This window comes from Oncorhynchus keta, chromosome 25, assembly GCF_023373465.1.
Source record: "Oncorhynchus keta strain PuntledgeMale-10-30-2019 chromosome 25, Oket_V2, whole genome shotgun sequence".
In the NCBI taxonomy this organism is placed as follows: domain Eukaryota; kingdom Metazoa; phylum Chordata; class Actinopteri; order Salmoniformes; family Salmonidae; genus Oncorhynchus; species Oncorhynchus keta.
The window spans coordinates 6,472,726-6,493,334 of NC_068445.1; the positions used below are offsets into that span (position 1 = coordinate 6,472,726).

General features: G+C 43.2%; 1 protein-coding gene across 1 annotated transcript in view; it reads left to right on the forward strand.

Annotated features, from left to right (window-relative positions):
• Window positions 1-20,609, forward strand: part of LOC118358040 (fibrinogen C domain-containing protein 1-like) — a 179,643-nt gene that overhangs the window by 40,094 nt on the left and 118,940 nt on the right. The window contains exon 2 of the mRNA XM_035735416.2: window positions 1,649-2,134. Within this exon, the coding sequence (XP_035591309.1) occupies window positions 1,649-2,134 (486 nt within the window). The remainder of the gene's footprint in view (window positions 1-1,648; window positions 2,135-20,609) is intronic.

A 20,609-nucleotide genomic window follows, 5' to 3' on the forward strand; every position in this document is an offset into this window, starting at 1 on the left:
GTACGGGCTCTGACTTGGCCACTCATGGACATTCAGAGACTTGTCCTGAAGCCACTGCATTGTCTTGGCTGTGTGCTTAGGGTCGTTGTCCTGTTGGAAGGTGAAACTTCACCCCAGTCTGAGGTCCTGAGCATTCTGGAGCAGGTTTTCATCAAGGATCTCTCTCTACTTTGCTCCCTTCAATTCTCCCTCGATCCTGACTAGTCTCCCAGTTCCTGCCACTGAAAAACATCTCCATAGCATGATGCTGCCACCACCATGTTTCACTGTAGGGATTTTGGCAGGTTTCCTCCAGACATGACGCTTGGCATTCAGGCCAAATAGTTCAATCTTGGTTTCATCTGACCAGAGAATCTTGTTTCTCATGGTCTGAGTCCTTTCATTGCTGTTTGGCAAACTCCAAGTGGGCTGTTATGTGCCTTTTCCTGAGGAGTGGCATCTGTCTGGCCAGTCTACCATAAAGGCCTGATTGGTTTAGTGCTACAGAGATGGTTGTCCTTCTGGAAGGTTGTCTCATCTCCACAGAGGAACTCTGGAGCTCAATTAGAGTGACCAACAGGTTCTTGGTCACCTCCCTGACAAAGGTCCTTATCCCCAGATTGCTCAGTTTGACCAGGCGGCCAGCTCTAGGAAGAGTCTTGGTGGTTCCAAACTTCTTCCATTTAAGGATGATTGGGGCCGACTGTGTTCTTGGGGACCTTCAATGCTGCAGACATTTTTTGGTACCCTTCCCCAGATCTGTGCCTCGACACATTCCTGTCTCGGACAGTTCCTTCGACTTCATGGCTTGGTTCTTGCTCTGACATGCACTGTCAACTGTCAAACCTTATATAGACAGGTGTGTGCTGTCCAATCATTTGAATTTACCACAGATGGACTCCAATCAAGTTGTAGAAACATCTCAAGGATGATCAATGGAAACCTGAGTTCAATTTCGAGTCTCATAGCGAAGGGTCTGAATACCTTTGTAAAAGAAAATCTAAAACCTGTTTTCATTTGGTCATTGTGTGTAGATTGATGAGGAAAATGTTATCATTCTTAGAATAAGCCTGTAACGTAACAAAATGTGGAAAAAGTCAAGGGGTCTGAATACTTTCCGAATGCATTGTATGTCACCCATTGAGAATGTTTGGGATGCTCTGGATCTATGTGTACGACAGCTTGTTCCAGTCCCCGCCTATATCCAGCAACTTGGCATAGTCATTGAAGAGGAGAGGGACAATATTCCACAGGCCATAGTCAACATCCTGATCAACTCTATGCGAAGGAGATGTTGCGCTGCATGAGGCAAATGGTGGTCACACCAGATACTGACTGGTTTTCTTATCCAAGCCTTTACCTTTATCTTTAAGATATCTGTATTACCAGTCATGTAAAATCCATAGATTAAGGCCAAATGTATTTATTTCAATTGGCTGATTTCCTTACATGATCTGTAACTCAGTAAAATCTTTGAAATTGTTGCATGTTGCGTTCATCTTTTTTATTCAGTGTAGTATGACTTTGCTCATAAATGATTTGTGAAGCATCTATGTAGTGCTTTTGAAGCCTTTAAGAATGTTCTATAAAACCTGTAGAAATTGTTTGTGTAAAGTCGGTCCTAATCTCATGCTATTCTCTCCTCTGTGTCTCTCACCTGTCTCCCCAGAGGATGGGCTGTAGCTACTTCCTGTGCACCATTCTGTTCTTTGTGGCTGTCCTCCTGGCCATCATGGCAACGGGTACCATCCTACTCATGAACCACTACCAAGCTCCACCCCCCGGCACCAACGACGGCCCCCCACTCATCTCCACCAACCACGACGAGGGCAATGCCCTGGTGACGGTCGAGCGGGGCGATGGTTCGCGCCTCAACATCTTCGTCGACCCCAACTGCCCCGACTACAACAACAACTTCATGCGGATGGAGGCCGTGCAGACGTCCCTGCTCCATTCACTGACCGACCATGACACGGACCTGAAGTCAGTGAAGGGCCAGGACCGAGCCCTGCTGGTGAAGCTGGCTGAGGAGGTGGCCAAGCTATCGGGCCATGCCAGCCAGCTTAAGTTGGAGTACGAATCTCTGAGGCGAGGCCAGGGGAACCTGGGACAAGAGCTCAACACTCTGCAGACGGAGCAAGGTCGTCTTATACAGGTTAGAGGCCCTCCCTAAAGGCTCCATAGGCCTCAAAGCCCCATTCCACCACGTACCCAGTGAAAGTGGGAGGTTAATGCTTTATTTTCTTAGTGTATTTTATCCAAAGCCATTTCTACAACTCTCCCATTTTTTTCCAACTGAGTATGTTGTGTACTGGAGTAAGCCTGGTTAATGAGCCAGGTTACTGTGCTCAAGGGCAAAACTGCACTATTCTCCATCTGAATTTCAGGCCAACAGCCTTCTGGTAAACCTTCTGATAACTATGTATGTAGGCCTACCATTTAATGCTTGGCTCTACTGCTGCATAAACTGATGACGCCCATATACACGGAGTATACAAAACATTAACACCTGCTCTTTCCATGGCAGACCGACCCGGTGAAGCCAGGTGAATGCTATGATCCCTTATTGATCTCATTTGTTAAATCCACTTCAAGTCAATGTAGATGAAAGGGGAGGAGACAGGTTATAGAATGATTTTTAAGCCTTGAGAATTGAGACATGGATTGTAATGTGTGCCATTCAGAGGGTGAATGGGCAAGATAAAATATTTAAGTGCCTTTGACTGAAGTATGGTAGTAGGTGCCAGGCACACTTTTGTGTCAAGAACAGCAACACTGCTAGGTATTTCATGCTCAACAGTTTCCCGTGTGTATCAAGAATGGTCCACCACACAATGGACATCGAGCCAATTTGACACAGTTGTGGGAAGCATTGAAGTCAACATGGGCCAGCATAACTTTGGAACGCTTTCGGCACCTTGTAGAGTCCATGCCCGATGAATTGAGGCTGTTCTGAGTGCAAGAGGTATTCCTAATGTTTGGTATAGAAGTGTATAGCGTATGAAGATTTTTTGTTTGAATAATAACATGAAGGTTGATCTCCTGTACTTCTCACGCTCTCTACTACAATCTAGCTTCACCAGACTAGATTAACCGACAAGAAAAGTATTGCCGTGTTTAGGAAAGTTGGTTGGTTAAAATCACAAGCCTCATGTTCTCCAACTCTAAATAGAGCTCGACCGGTATTGTCCGTTGAGCTCTTTTAACTTGAACAGTTGTTTTTTTCCATTCAGCACTTAATTCAAAGTCACTCATTAGATCAATTCTGAGCGTGGTAAGAATTAAATTAGTTGTTTTACCATCATCTGCAATATCTCACTGGCAGCCTCACAGTGAGAGGAGTTCCTTCTCAAGTACCTGTGTAAACATTTGTCGAAGCCCCCCCCCCACACACACACACACATACAGTACATACACCACTGCAAACTGATTAGATGGACGGAATGTTAGAACATGCTAACGAAATTACAGTAAACGAAAATGTACGCTTTATCCAGTATAAATGAATGTGGCTTGCGAAAGTATTCATCCCCCTTGGCATTTTTCATATTTGGTTGCCTTATAACCTGGAATTAAAATAGATTTTTGGGGAGTTTGTGTCATTTGATATATACAACATGCCTACCACTTTGAAGATGCAAAATATTTTTTATTGTGAAACAAACTAGAAATAAGACAAAAAACAGAACTTGAGCGTGCATAATTATTCACCCCCCCAAAGTCAATACTTTGTAGAGCCACCTTTGCAGGAATTACAGCTACAATTCTCTTGGGGTATGTCTCTATAAGCTTGGTACATCTTGCCACAGGGATTTCGCTCATTCTTCAAGGCAAAACTGCTCTAGCCAATTCAAGTAGGATGGGTTCAGCTGGTGTACAGCAATCTTTAAGTCATACCACAGATTCTCAATTGGATTGAGGTCTGGACTTTGACTAGGCCCTTAAACCACTTGAGTGTTGCATTAGCAGTATGCTTAGGGTCATTCTCCTGATGTAAGGTGAACCGTTAGCATTTTCCTTGATGGCCAAAAAGCTACATTTGTCTCTCATCTGACCAGAGTACATTCTTCCATATGTTTGGGGAGTCTCCCACATGCCTTTTGGCAAACCAAATGTGTTCGCTTGTTTTTTTCTTTAAGCAATGGCTTTTTTCTGGCCACTCTTCCGTAAAGCCCAGCTTTGTGGAGTATAGGGCTTTAATGGACAGATACACCAATCTCCGCTGTGGAGCTTTGCAGCTCTTTCAAAGTTATCTCTGCCATCCTTGCCTGGTCCATTAGTTTTGGTGGGTGGCCCTCTCTTGGCAGGTTTGTTGTGGTGCAATATTCTTTCCATTTAAAAAAAATGGAATACAATACTCAGTTTTAGAGATGTTCAGGACCAGTTTATTACTGGCCACCCATTCCAAAACAGACTGCAATTAAGGGTTTAAGGGTTTCAGTGACTTCATTAGATGTGGTTGCTGATGCGTATATGGTTGAATCATCAGCATACATGGACACATATGCTTAGCTTAATGCCAGTGGCAGCTCATTGGTAAAAAAATAGAAAAGAGTAGAGGGCCTAGAGAGCTGCCCTGCGGTACACCACACTTTCCATTAGAGAAGCTTCCATTAAAGAAAACCCTTTGAGTTCTACTAGATAAATAGCTCTGAATCCACGATATGGCAGAGGTTGCAAAGCCATAGCTCTTAAGTTTCTTCAACGACAGGTTATGGTTAAAAATATCAAAGGCTGCATTGAAATCTAACAGTAAAGCTCCCACAATCTTATTATTATCAATTTCATTCAACCAATCATCAGTCATTTGTGTCAGTGCAGTACATGTTGAGTGCCCTTCTCAATAAGCATGCTGAAAGTCTGTTATTAATTTGTTTGCAGAGAATTAGCATTGTATTTTTTCAAACATAATTTTTTCCAACAGTTTGTTAAGAACTGGCAGCAAGCTTATAGAGTAGGTCTTCTGTTAGAACCAGTGAAGGCCGCTTTACCACTCTTAGGTCGCTCCAGGCCTGAGGGACAAAGACTTTCCTCTAAGATCAGATTATAAATATGACAGACAGGAGTGGCTATAGAGTCAGCTACCATCCTCAGTAGCTTTCCATTTAAGTTGTCAATGCCAGAAGGTTTGTCATTATTGATCGTTAACAATATTTTTTCCACCTTCTCCCACACTAACTTAACAAAATTCTAACTGGCACTGCTTTCACTGTTTTTTTATGCATGAATATAATTGCTCAATGTTTGTCGTGGGCATTTTTGTCGTGGGCATTTCCTGCATACGTTTTCCCACTTTGCCAATGAAATAATCATTAAAATAATTGCCAACATCAAATGGTTTTGTGATAAATAATCCATCTGATTCGATGAAAGATGAATTTGCTGAATTTGACGAATTTGTCTTTCTGCCCATAATTTCATTTAAAGTACTCAAAAAAAAAATTCCATCGTTCTTTATAATTATTGATCTTGACTTCATAATACAGTTTCTTGTTGTTGTTGAGTTTAGTCACATCATTTCTCAATTTGCATTAAGTAAGCAAGTCAGATGTGCAGCCAGACTTATTAGCCATTCCTTTTGCCCCATCTCTTTCAAGCATACAGTTTTTAAATTCCTCATCAATCCATGGATCCTTAACAGTTCTAACAGTCCATTTCTTAACAGGTGAATGTTTATCAATATTTGGAAGAAGTAATTTCATAAATTCATCAAGTGCAGCGTCTGGACACTGCTCCTTAATAATCACATCAGACCAACAAATATTTTTAACATCATCCACATAACATAAAATTAACAACAAATAAGGTACAGGTGAAAACAGTGAAGACAACCAATAGTAAAGAACATGGAATCGGTGGCAGCAAGTAGACCGGTGACGACGACCGCCGAGCGCCGCTCGAACAGGGATAGGAGTCGGAAGTCGTGACAGTTACCCCCCCCCACCCCTCCCCGACGCCCGGCTCCTGCAGTGCGCCGACACCGGCCTCGAGGGCGACCCGGAGGCCGAGGCACAAGGCGATCCGGATGGAGGTGGTGGAAATCACTCAGCAGTGATGAATCCAAGATGTCCTCCACCGGTACCCAGCACCTCTCCTCCAAACCGTATCCCTCCCAATCCACGAGGTACTGCAGGCCCCTTACCCGGCATCTAGAATCCAGGATGGAACTTACCGTGTACACCAGGGGCACCTCGATGTCCAGAGGGGGTGGAGGGGCCTCCGGCACCTCACCTTCCTGCAGGGGATCAGCTACCACCAGCCTGAGGAAAGACACATGAAACAAGGGGTTAATCGATAGTAAGGAGGGAGCTGTAACCTATAACACACCTCGTTTATCCTCCTCAGGACTTTGAATGGCCCCACACACCGCGGCCCCAGCTTCCGGCAGGGCAGACGGAGGGGCAGGTTTCGGGTCGAGACCCAGACCCGGTCACCCGGTGCGAACACAGGGGCCTCACTGCGGTGGCGGTCAGCGCTCATCTTCTGCCGCCCACCCGCCCGTTTGAGCGATTCCTGGACGGCTTTCCAAGTCTCTTTTGAGCGCTGCACCCACTCCTCCACCGCAGGAGCCTCGGTCTGGCTCTGATGCCATGGTGCCAGGACCGGCTGGTAGTCCAACAAGCACTGGAAAGGCGGCAGGTTCGTGGAGGAGTGAGTTTTGGGCCACCTCAGCCCATGTGACATACCTCGCCCATTCTCCTGGCCGGTCCTGGAATTACGACAGCTGAAACCTACCCACATCCTGGTTCACTCTCTCTACCTGCCCATTGCGCTCGGGGTGAAAACCTGAGGTCAGGCTGATCGAGACCCTCAGACGCTCCATGAACGCCCTCCAAACCCAGGACGTGAACTGGGGACCCCGGTCATAAACTATGTCCTCAGGCATCCCGTAGTCCCGGAAGACATGGGTAACCAGGACCTCCACAGTCTGCAGGGCCGTAGGGAGACCGGGCAATGGGAGGAGACGGCAGGACTTCGAAAACCGATCCACAACGACCAGGATCGTGGTGTTCCCCTGAGACGGGGGAAGGTCGGTGAGGAAGTCCACCGACAGATGTGACCAAGGCCGTTGTGGAATGGGGAGGGGCTGTAACTTCCCTCTAGGCAGGTGTCTAGGAGCCTTACTCTGAGCGCACACCGAACAGGAGGAGACATAAAACCTCACTTCCTTCGCTAGGTGAGCCACCAGTACTTCCCCCTAAGACCCCGCACCGTCCTCCCAATTCCCGGATGACCTGAAGAGGGTAGTGTGTGGGCCCACCGGATCAATTTGTCACGAACACCAAGCGGCACGTACACGTCCACGTCCACCTCCCATACCACCGGTGCCACCAGACATGAGGCTGGAAGGATGGGAGTAGGATCGACGGATCGCCCCTCGGTATCATAGAGACGGGACAGCGCGTCGGCCTTAGTGTTAAGGGAACCTGGTCTATAGGAGATGGTGAACCGAAATCTGGTGAAAAACATGACCCACCTTGCCTGGCCGGATGTACTCCAGATTACGGTGGTCAGTACAGATGAGAAAAGGGTGTTTAGTCCCCTCAAGCCAATGTCTCCACACCTTCAGAGCTTTTACCACAGCCAGCAACTCCCGGTCCACCATGTCATAGTTTCGCTCCACCGGCCCGAGCTTCCTCGAAAAACAAGCGCAGGGGTGGAGCTTCGGTGGCATGCCCGAACGCTGTGGTAGCACGGCTCCAACCCCAGCCTCGGACGCGTCCACCTCCACTATGAATTCCAAAGAGGGGTCCGGATGAGCCAATACGGAAGCATCGGTAAACAGCGCCTTCAAATGACTAAAAGCTCTGCCCGCCTCCGCTGACCACCGCAAACGCACCGGGCCCCCCCTTCAGCAGTGAGGTAATGGGAGCAGCCACCTGGCCAAAACCCCTGATAAACCTTCGGTAGTAATTGGCAAACCCTAAGAACCGGATGTGGAAATGCGATACCCGAGGAAAGCGACGGCTTGTTTGGAGAACACATGTTTGGAGAACACATTTTCAGCCTTGATGTACAGGTCATGCTCCAACAGTCGCCCAAGTACCCTGCACACCAGAGACACATGCGTGGCGCATGTGGCGGAATAGATCAGAATGTCATCGATATAAACCACCACCCCCTGCCCATGCAGGTCCCTGAGAATCTTGTCTACAAAGGATTGAAAGACAGCTGGAGCATTCTTCAACCCATACGGCATGACGAGGTACTCATAATTGCCAGATGTGGTACTGAACCCGGTCTTCCACTCATCTCCCTCCCAGATACACACCAAGTTATCCTGAGATCCAGTTTTGTGAAAAAGCGCTCTCCGTGAAATGATTCCACTACCATAGCGATGAGAGGTAGCGGGTAACTAAACCCCACTGTGATGGAATTTAGACCTTTATAATCAATGCACAGACACATTACTCCCTCCTTCTTCTTAAAAAAAAGAAACTCGAGGAGACAGGTGACGTGGAGGGCCGGATGTACCCCTGTCCCAGAGATTCAGTGACATATGTCTCCATAGCCACTGTCTCTTCCTGTGACAGCGGGTACACGTGACTCCTGGGAAGTGCTTCGTTTACCTGGAGGTTTATCGTGCAATCCCCTCGTCGATGAGGTGGTAATTGGGTCGCCCTTTTTTTTACAGAAAGCGATTGCCAAATCGGCATATTCTGAGGGAATGTGCACAGTGGAAACCTGGTCTGGACCATACACCTACCTGAACACCTACCTAACACCTAACGCAGGCTGAAGAGGAGCTGGAGACGAGGTAGGCAGGCAGCTCCTCTCCCATCTGTCCATTCTCTCCATCATCTGGTCCATCGCCGTCCTGATCCGGTGTAGGATGTCTGTGTGATGGAGGACACGCTCTTGCATTGATGGGAGAGGGGGCGCAGCTGCTCCTGCTGACTCCATTGCTTATGGTGCGGCCCTGACGGAGGCTGTCACGAAAGCTAGGAGTGGTGGGTGTGGAGTCAAGCGCAGAGAGCAAAGCTTCCAATGTAGATATATTTATTCAGCTGGGTCTAGCCAACATACAGGCACATTGACCAATAAACAGTTAAGTCCCCCAAAACCCGGGAAAATAACGAACAGCAAAAATACTTATAAGCAAAACAAAAATCTACAACTGACAGAGAGGAATAAGCCAGCACAAAAGCAGGCGGGCCCTGGAAGTTTAAATAGCCCTGAATTAACAACAAATAAGGTACAGGTGAAAACAATCAAGACACAACCAACAGAAAAGAAAACCGAATTGGTGGCAGCTAGCAGACCGGTGACGGCGACCGCCGAGCTCCGCACGAACAGGGAGAGGAGCCACCTTCGGTGGAAGTCGTGACAATAACTCACTGTATCACAATTCCAGTGGGTCAGAAGTTTACATACATTAAGTTGACTGTGGCTTTAAACAGCTTGCATAATTCCAGAACATTATGTCATGGCTTTAGAAGCTTCTGATAGGCTAATTTACATCATTTGAGTCAATTGGAGGTGTACCTGTGGATGTATTTCAAGGCCTACCTTCAAACTCAGTGGTTCATCCTTGGGAGCAATTTCCAAATGCCTGAAGGTACCACGTTCATCTGTACAAACAATAGTACGCAAGTATAAATACCATGGGACCACGCAGCCATCATACCTCTCAGGAAGGAGACTCATGCTGTCTCCTAGAGATGGACGTACTCTGGTGCAAAAAGTACAAATCAATCCCAGAACAACAGCAAAGCACCTTGTGAAGATGCTGAAGGAAACAGATCCAAAATGATCTATATCCACAGTAAAACATGTCCTATATAGACATGAACTGAAAGGCTGCTCAGCAAGGAAGAAACGATTGCTTCAAAACCTCCACCAAATAGCCAGACTACTGCACATGGGGACAAAAATTTTACTTTTTGGAGAAATGTCTGATGCCTGATCTGATGAAACAAAAATAGAACTGTTTGGCCATAATGACCATCATTTTATTTGGAGGAAAAAGGGGGAGGCTTACAAACCGAAGAACACCATCCTAGCTGTGAAGCACGGGTGTGGCACCATCATGTTGTGGGGGTGTTTGCTGCAGGAGGGACTGGTGCACTTCACAAAATAGATGGCTTAATGAGGAAGGAAAATTATATGGATATATTGAAACAAGTCAGGAAGTTAAAACTTGGTCGCAAATGGGTCTTCCAAATGGACAATGACCACAAGCATACTTCCAAAGTCAAGGTATTGGAGTGGCCATCACAAAGTCCTGACCTCAATCCTATAAAACATTTGTGGGCAGAACTGAAAATGCGTGTGTGAGCACGGAGGCCTTACAAACCTGACTCAGTTACACCAGCTCTGTCAGGAGGAATGGGCCAAATTACTATGAAGCTTGTTGAAGGCTCCTCAAAACATTTGACCCAAGTTAAACATTTTAAAGGCAATGCTACCAAATACTAATTGAGTGTATGTAAACTTCTAACCCACTGGGAATGTGATGAAAGAAATAAAAGCTGAAATAAATCATTCTCTCCACTATTATTCTGACATTTCACATTCTTAAAATAAAGTGGTGATCCTAACTGACCTAAAACAGGGCATTTTTACTAGGATTAAATGTCAGGAATCTTGAAAAACTGAGTTTAAATGCATTTGACTCAACTATAGCTTTAGAACAAAGTTCTACAGCATTAATAAAAATGTTATCGATACATATGGATGATATTGTTCCTGTAGTGTGTGTAAACACCCTGGTAGGTTGATTAATAACCTGAACAGGCACTGGTTACAGTAAGAAGCTTCCTCTTGAGCGGACAGCTTGATGAAAACCAGTCAACATTCAGTTCCCCAAGAAAGTAGACCTCTCTGTTTACATCACATACACTATCAAGCATTTTACACATATTATTTAGATACTGACTATTAGCACTCGGTGGCCTATAGCAACACCCCAAAAGAAAAGGCTTTAGATATGCTAAGTGAACCTGCAGCCACAACACTTCAATAACAATTGACATAAGATCGCCTCTAAGCATTACAGGGATATGGCTCTGAATATATACAGCAACACCTCCCCCATAAGCATTTCTGTCTCTTCTATGAATGAATTATCCAATTGAGTCTTAGAAATGGCTAATATATGAATGTTATCTGATGTTGGCAAGTTATTGATTTCATTAACCTTGTTTAAGGCTACATCACTCAACTGTACTGTGTACTGAATCACAGTACAGTTGAGTGATGATATGATTGACAGTTGACAGTACAGTTGGCATTAATCTGTGATTCTTGTCATGATTGGGTTTGGTTAGGATTGGCCAGTCGGTGGGTAATGTAGTTTGTATGTATGCGTGTTCTTCTGAAGGGAAGAAATGACAAATAACAAGCAATATTGATGATAGTATGTGAATGCATAATTAGATTATCAAATGCTTTAAAAGTATAAATTGTCATATGAATATACAATTAATAAACATATCAATAGGTAAAATGAATAAGTGATTAAGCTATGAAAATATACCACATGGAATTTTGAAAGGTGGGACAATCTTCACTTTTTTTCACATATTTTTCTTAAAATTAAAGGGGAATGGAATCACTTCAGGAAGTTAAGCTGAGCAAAGAGATGTATTCAATCCACTAATACTAAACATATAACATAGAAAACTATATTTTGAACAATGTTTATTAGAGGTGTATGGTTGCGCCATCTTCAATTTCCATAGTAACAACTGACACCAATGCTTCATGAATAGGAGAGAGCAAATTGTGAATTTTGGCATGGTGACTGAAAGTGGAGTTAGCCTATTCAATTTAGCTCTCGTATTGTTGATGTAAATGTTTTCATTATTAACTTTACAAAATAAAATACTCTTATTGACAATTTGAAAAGCATTTGTTATTAGGATGAGCTAGACCTAGCTAAAACAAAATGGCTAGTGATTAGATATGAAGCTAGCTAGCCAGCCAAGCAGAAGAGAGGGCTGCTACATGATTGCTATTTTACCAGTAAAATGCATGATCCCCATATTATTATCTAGCTATAGTAAGTATTAGCTTAGCTAGCTAACTACGTACATAGCTAAATATCTACATTTTTATTTTTTATGATTCATAAAAAATAGTAAGCCTGCTGACAGTTGATTGCAAGAAGTAATATATCTTAACGTTAAGCCTTAAGCCTAACCCGTATAATGATAGCTAGCTATCTGTAATGACCTTTGGAAGCTAAGGCTGGTAGACAGCTTGGTAACTAAATTATCCTGGTCTAGCTGGTTCGTGACTTTACTACTTACAGGCATACATTATCATATTACCTCAGATATTAAATTGTTACATATTTTCTCAAATGTTAGAGTGAAAACCTTTAGATAATAAAATGCTACTTTGTCACCTTGCAAGCCAATTTATAACTGCAGGGTCATCGGTTGTACTATTAGGCCTAACATATTAGGCCTATATATAAATAAGGTCTGTGTATTCTTAAAATCTCTCTCTCTCTCTCTCTCTCTCTCTCTCTCTCTCTCTCTCTCTCTCTCTCTCTGTATTGTAAGGGCCTCTGTTAATTTATCTCTCTGGATGTATAAATAAATAATTTGAACAATTCTTGATTGTGAAACATTATTCCACTTTTCAATGCTAGAAAAAGTGTTTATTTTACACTGTAAATGGCCAGATTTATATCTAACTACATTGGAAGTTGCAGAGAGGCCCTATCTAATAGCGATATCTGAAATAGGAGAGAATAATGTAAATGTTTTGGTTTTTGAGGGCTGTCAACTAGGTAGCTGGTAATATGATTGTTTTCTCGTTATCTCCAAGTAAAATCCCACTGTAGTGGTCCATCTGGCCCCGCAGCCTTGTGAATGTTTACCTGTTTAAAGGTCTTGCTAATATCAGCTATGGAGAACATGATCACACAGTTGTCCGGAACAGCTGGTGCTCTCATGTATGCTTCAGTGTTGCCTGCCTCTAAGCAAGCATAAAAGTAATTTAGCTTGTCTGGTAGGCTCGCGTCTCTGGACAGCTCGCAGCTGGGTTTCCCTTTGTAGTCCGTAATAGTTTGCAAGCCCTGCCACATCCGAATAGCATCGGAGCCAGTGTAGTAGGTTTGAATCTTAGTCCTGTATTGACGCTTTGCCTGTTTGATGGTTCATGTGAGAGCATAGTGGGATTTCTTATAAGCGTCACATAGAGTTGATCAGGGTGTTGATTGTGGCCTGTGGAATGTTGTCCTACTCCTCCTCAATGGCTGTGCGAAGTTGCTGGATATTGGCGGGAACTGGAACATACTGTCTTACACCTCGACCCAGAGCATCCCAAACATGCTTAATTGGTGAAATGGCTGGTGAGTTTGCAGGCCAGGAATTACGTACAGATCTGTGCATTATCGTGCTGAAACATATGGTAATGGCGACAGAGGAATGGCACGACAATTGGCCTCAGAATCTCGTCACGGTATCTCTGTGGATTCAAATTGCCATCGATAAAATGCAATTGTGTTCATTGTCCGTAGCTTATGCCTGCCCATACCATAACCCCACCACCACCATGGGGCACTCTGTTCACAACTATAACAACAGCAAATTGCTCACCCATACAACGCCATACACATGGTCTGTGGTTGTGAGGCCGGTTGGACGTACTGCTAAATTCTCTAAAACTACCTTGAAGGTGGCTTGGGGTAGAAAAATTAACATTAAATTATCTGGCAACAACGCTGGTAGACATTCCTGAAGTCAGCATGTCAATTGCATGCTCCCTCAAAACCTGAGACATCTTTGGCATTGTGTTGTGTGACAAAACTGCACATTTCTGACTCGTTTCAGGAAACTAGGCATAAACTATACTTTTTTGGCAGAAATGCCTTCTGGAACTTTCATGTGCCTTAATAACAAATGTGTATGCCATCTGTAAATGCGTAAACACAAGATGAGTTCGGATTGGTCTGCCGTGTAGCATGTTTCTGTCTATTTGAGCTGGTCAGTATGTGTAGGTAGTCCTGTCTAAACACAGTTTTTAAAAATATACATATTGCGTTGTAGAATTGCATTATTGTTGCTCTCCACTTTCTGGAGGACCGAGTTTTGAAATCCGAATTACACCTTCAAACTAAGGGCAACCATGGCTTCCATGACAGAGAGGGAGAAGCATCCATCCATGTATACACTTAAGGTAGTCTAGCTAGCTACATTTTCTGATATTACATGTTTCTACATTTGTCAGAAGGTTGTTTTCATTTCAAGTTAAAGTTTACTATTCGCTGGCTGGCTTGCTAGCTAACGTTACATTTATGATCTGTGTAGTAATATAAGATTCATGCAGGGTAGTACAGTCATGAGTTGGGAGTATGGTTCATTGTTTAGCTAGCTAGCTACATGTCTTAACAAAAGACTCTACTATGCAAGTATCCATTTCAATAGAATATTAATGATATCACTGTGACAGCTGTTGATAGACGTAGCTGGTAAATTTGCTCTGGCTATTTACTCTGATTTCAGAGTACTCTCATCTGAGTGTGACAGAGCGCAGAATAACTGACACATTTACAAACGCTCAACATCCATTCAATATGGCTGGTGTCAATGAACTTTGTCAAGAAAAGCATAATTCAATTGTTGCCATCAGCAGCACTCTAGATAGCATAAACAGCCTAATCAACTCTACTAGGGTGAGTAAAATGGTCAGAGTGAGCTTTTTAGAGTGGTCTTTTATTGTCCCCAGCACAAGGTTCACCTGTGTAATGATCATGCGGTTTGATATGTCACATCTGTCAGGTGGATTGATTATCTTGGCAAAGGAGAAATGCTTACGAACAGGGCTGTAAACAAATTTGTGCTAAAGAAATATGCTTTTTGTGCAAATGGAACATTTCTTGGATCTTTCATTTCAGCTCATGAAACATGGGATCAACACTCTACATGTTTCGTTTTTTTGTTCAGTGTAATTACTGGTCCAAATCGCCATACAACTTTATTCAAAGTCAACTTTGGCGCTGGAGCCAAAGGCATTGACCTACAATCTTCTCCTTTGCAGGGTATTGTAACTCTAATAAGGACAGAGTGCATGCACAATGATTTGGCTGTGGACTAATGCACTCTAAAAATACAGTCCTTTAAAATGTCAGATTTCCTGCCACAAATCCCCTATGAGACGAAACCTGACTGCATTAAGCAGACAAGGCTGCAAAAACAAAAATAGGTTGCATTTTGAAACTTTTTCACTAAGCAACTACAGACTTGTATCTATAACGTATAACCGAAGCAGACATTTTTCCTGTGGACTTTTAAGGTCCACAGGAAATGGCCCTTCAAAATGTTCCATTCATCAGTGTAGAACGACCCCTGATCTCTGTGTAAAATATGAATACTTAGTAGTAGAGAAGTGCTTTTGGTATATCAACTGGGAACTTGTCCTGAAAAGGTGTTTAAAGTAGCTGAACTGTATCACTTTACAAACTCAAGACATGTTCAAAAATCTACTAATCACGGCTTCAAATCACCATACCACTTTGTGCAAAGTCAACTTAGGCACTGCAGCCCAAGCCTTTGACTAACACTCTTCTCCTTTGCATGGTATTATAACTAATAAGTACAGTATGCATGGATGTACTTATTTGAGTCTTGTAGGTGTGGTTCTGCATTTGGTTAATGATGTTTGTCCCCTATGAGACACTGTGGATGTGGAAGCCTTTTTTACTCTCCAAAACAATCTCCAGAATGAATCTGTGATTTAATTTTGCAGAGGATGTTTTAGTTGTGTAATTTTACATCCTAACTAAGGTGTTTGGTGCACTATTTCTCAAGTTTAAAAAGTGTGTGACGTGTTGACATATGTAAACAAAGTCGGAGCTGCTAGGCAGATCTGTCTCACTGTCTATGCTATTGGATAGAGAGTCATCACCGCAGCTGTTCACCCCATGTTCGTGGGCAAATGGACATCGTCAAATCAAAACCCAACCGTTATTTACCCGTTGTGACACACCGATGTTCCAAACTCCATTTTAAACGAGATTTTTAAAGTCTACACTAGGGAAAGTATTCAATTCCCAGTGTCATCATGAAAATCCTCATCAATCAATATTTATGAGATACTCCATTTGAAGTTTAAAACCATTTGATTGTATGAGAGACAGTCTGCAAAAGCATTCTTTTTGTGTTTTAATGCTAGCATTTACATGCACTGAAACACCAAAAAGTGTTTTCACAACACTCTTAAATTCAAGTACCACTTTTGGTGTTTCAGAGTACTTCCGTTCTGTTTTGATGAAATACATTCAGTGTGTCGTAACACCTACATTGGGTTTACATTAAAACACCAGATCTTGGCTTAGGTTCACTAGTTTTCATGGTTTTACTGCACAATGCTGGTGTTTTGAGTCTTTCTATTTTAATAGTGTGTAGCAGCAGAAGGAGAACTGCACAATCCATTCAACAGTAACTAGAGCCTAGATTTCACCAGAGTACTGTATGTCAGGATGCAGACAATAACCATAATCCATAGCCCAGTTGTCAAAGCTATCAAGGTCTGCCAGAGGAACACATTTTTTTTGTTTCAAGTGTTTGTATCTCCTCTCATACCTCTCTAACGTTTTGCAAACTCGCTCAACTTCTGTAATATTGGATTCAACTATAGAACAGAATGAAAAAAAGAGATCTACTTTCCTAACCTACTGTCTTTTATACCCTGTATCAGGGGGAATTATAACAGCTAAGTATGTCAAAAGGAGAGTGTGAGATATAGGGGCTTTGAAAGTGGATTTTTAGACAGTTGTGGTAGAAGTGGATGGTGTCAGTCTGGTCTCGTGGGCGTAAGGTAGCCTAGTGGTGTTGGGCCAGTAACCGAACGGTTGCTGGATCAAATCCCCGAGCTTACAAGGTACAAATCTGTCGTTCTGCTCCTGAACAAGGCAGTTCATTGTAAATAAGAATTTGTTCTTAACTGACTTGCCGAGTTAAATAAATCAAAATATATTAAAAAAATAGTGGTAGTTCTGTCAACTACAGACCATATCCCCCAAGGGTTCTAAACATGTTTGAGACATTCTCATTTGACTGCACCTCTATATCTGTCTCTCTATCTCCTTTCTACTAGACTGTCCTAAATAATGAAATACGAAAGGGATTGGGATTCCAAAAGGAGAGGGGGTGGTGCTGTTAACTACCTTGATTCCCACTGTCAATTTAAAGTCCTGCAAGAGCCCCGATGCCTACTGCCACTTCATTATCAAAGTGACCTCATTAGAATGATCACTACAGGTAATAGATACCCGGTCTGTTGCTACAGTGCTACATTCCATCAGGGCTGTGGTGATTATAGCCTCTGTCACAGAAACAAACATGTCTTCCCTCGCAAAGTCATCGGAATCAAGAAGAATGTTCGACTCATCTTGACTCATTTGTCACCCTAGCCGTTAAATTAACACTGGTTGGCACTTCTCCCCCTCCCGTCTCCAAGTGGCATCTGCTCATTGACAGCCAGCCAAACTCTGCTGCACAGTCACATTCACACAGTGAGTGTCGGAGACACATAGTCTAAGCTGTAGGAACACTGTCAGGCGAAATGTACATTTAGAGAAGAGATCCAAGGCCTTCTCCTTCAGACAAGGTATCAGGTAAAATTGAGGAGTGTCGTGCTTTCCAGGCAGTGCTTTCTGTGGAGCCATTTGACAGTGTTGATAATAGTGCCCAGAGGGAGATGAGAAAAACATTTCGGAGGAAAGAAGAGAGAGGTGGGGTAATTTAGTTATTGATTTTAATGGAGAGACCTCTGGATGAGTTTTCACTTGTAAAAAAAAACTGCAAAAGGAGTGATAACTGAAGCTCAGAGCACAATGCAATTTTTATATTTGGCGCCCCCTTGTCATTGTTCTTTCGTTCTAGGGCACATGTGTTTTAATGAGAATTGTAGGCCTACATCACTTTTTACAAGCTGGGAGTTCAAGCAAATAATATCCGAGAGCATTTCTACAGTGACAAAATGTATCGTGGCCCAAATTTACAAAACAACAACAATATTTCTGGAACGACAGATACTGTCGAATCTCTGCTCTGTATATTATTGTTCACAAAGTACAGTATATCAAACTGCTGTAGGACCCGCTACTGTGAGAGAGAGAGGGCTTCAGCAGATTAGAGGAGATGAGTAGAGAAAACTCCTAATAGCATGTATTTTTCATACCAGTGTTGTGGTTTGAGGCCCACTCGTGATTGACAGGCTAGTGCCATTGCTATAGAAGCATGTTAGGGAGGGGGATGAGGGGAAGGTGGGGGGCATTTGGGAGAGGGAATCTGTGCAGAGAGCCGAGAGTGATCATGGGGTGCGCTGTCATCAATGTCAAACCCGAGGCATTGTGGGTCTCTAAAGAGTTCCTATGTCAGAGACAGAAGAGGAAGCGAGACACCTCACTCGCTGTTTTTGGGGGGGGTGTTTCTTGTTCAATGAAAGTCAAGGAACTCAGTAGACGAGACCCAGATGCTATTGCATTGGTGTCTATGGGAAAGGCCCAGTTAAGGAGACTGGAACATAACTTTTTTTTCAACGGTAAATGGCCTTAGTGAACTATCTTCATTTATCCACCATCTTTGACGATGTCTCCTTACTGTAGACCAGGCGTGGGCAACAGACCCGGCGCCAGGATAAAGTGACTAAGGAGGCAGTTGGAGTCGGTGAGGGGGCACAATTTTGGGGGGTTCTCGCATTGGAATTATATTGAATTCAGCTTATACCACGTTATACCACAATAAACATAAAGTTCAAATGCCGAGACCATTGATTGAGTGCTTTATAATCACAGGTTGGCGTGAAATCTCCACTGCACTGTATCAGCACAACAGCGCCCTACACACTAAAGCGAGGCCGTTTTGGTAATAGATTGGGTAATTCACCTACTACAAACAGCCTGCGTCAATGCAGCCGTACACACAGTTGTCTTACCAAAATAATGCAAACTAAATGTGGAAAGTAGTAGCTAGTTATTCATACATGCAAATAAAAATACTGAATAGCAGTTCGGCTTAGAATATCGACACAACTGCGAATGCAGACAAATGAATGTGAACAGAACAAGACAGCGGTATCAGAGAGGCCTAGTAAGCAAAATATCAGATAGATAAAGACACGACACAATCTATATTTAGGCTAGTTGCGTTATCAGTAAACAAACAGTAAACAAAAGACGAAAATGGAGATCCAAATGACAAAAACATCCTACTACAGTGAGTTGCAGCCATGCACATCTGTCTTGCAAAACACATGGGTCAAAAGGCCTGCTTCAAGCATGGAAAACCGTGTCGCTCATGAGCACAGCAACACGTTGTGATATGTCACAATACACCTATGTGGATCAGATTCCACCCACGTAATCAATTAAGCAATGCCAGCCTACCATAAACAGACAACCAATGTGCATGGTTCCATTAACAACCACAAAAACCATAATAGAAGTGATCTATTTGTATGATGAAATAAAACGATATGTAGCTAATAATCAGGGGCATCATTTTGGTTATTGCATTGGAATTATATGGAATTTTGTTTATATCACACTATACCATAACAAACATAAAAGTTTAAATGACAACACCATTGAGTGCTTTTTACCAAGAAGTGTAAGGTTGGCTCGAAATCTCCGCTGCGCTCCATCAGCACCATGGACAGAGCCCTACACACATGGAAGTCATTTTGCCTTGATGTCCTACATTTTTGCTGAATGATGCCACTGGCTATACCATTAAGATTTTGAATAAAAACTAATGAGCTAGATTGTTTCTTACCTTTTCAGAAGAGTTGCAACCTCCTTGATGCTCTGTGGAACTTTCTGAGTAATCGATCATTCCATTCCCCCCCAAGTCTTTTTGTTAGACATCCCTTAAATGACAAGTGGATTAGTTGAGCTTTCCTCGGGTGTAGCATGCTTCTTGTGCTGAGGGAACACGTTTGTCAAAGTGGAAAATTAGTTCTCGCATGTAGCTTTGGATCCCCCACTATGATGTCATTTGAAATATCGTGTGACTTGTACAGTATGTATTGTATTGTGGGGTATGGTGCTCAACATCTTGGCAAGTTCCTTGTCTTTTCTGAGAATATATTCCATCATAGACAGAAAAAGTCCACTGCCACCCTCCCCTCTTGACTCTATCTTGTCATTTGTCCCCCTCAGTGGTTACTGGTTTGAAACAAGGAACTCAAGGATGCTCCAACAAATACATGCAATTTCTTGCCAGTGTTGACACTGATGTTCCCATAGCACTTCAAACTTGTTTTTCTCTCCACAATGCAGTGCATTTCAAATGCTCTTTGCATGCCTAGTGAATCCTTTGGTACTATCAATAGCATACTTACAATTAGAATACCCAGCTTGGGTGAAGGCCTTGTCTGCAATAGCATTAACACAGAATTTTCGACATGGGAAACAAAAATAATTTGCTGCAGTAAAGCTCTGCTACCCGACCCGAGACCGACGAGCCCCAACATTATACATCGAGTTAGGGCCAGGCAGTGCCTGTTTTTAAATCAATAACTAGGGTATGGGTAGGACTTGGGTATTACTCAATTGATCACTAACATTTTGAAGCTGAGCAATTTGCTTGTGCTCTGCTGTGCAGTCGTATCTGACTAAGATCATAACATGGTGTTAGAAGTGTTTATACCCAAAAGAAAATGTTGAATGT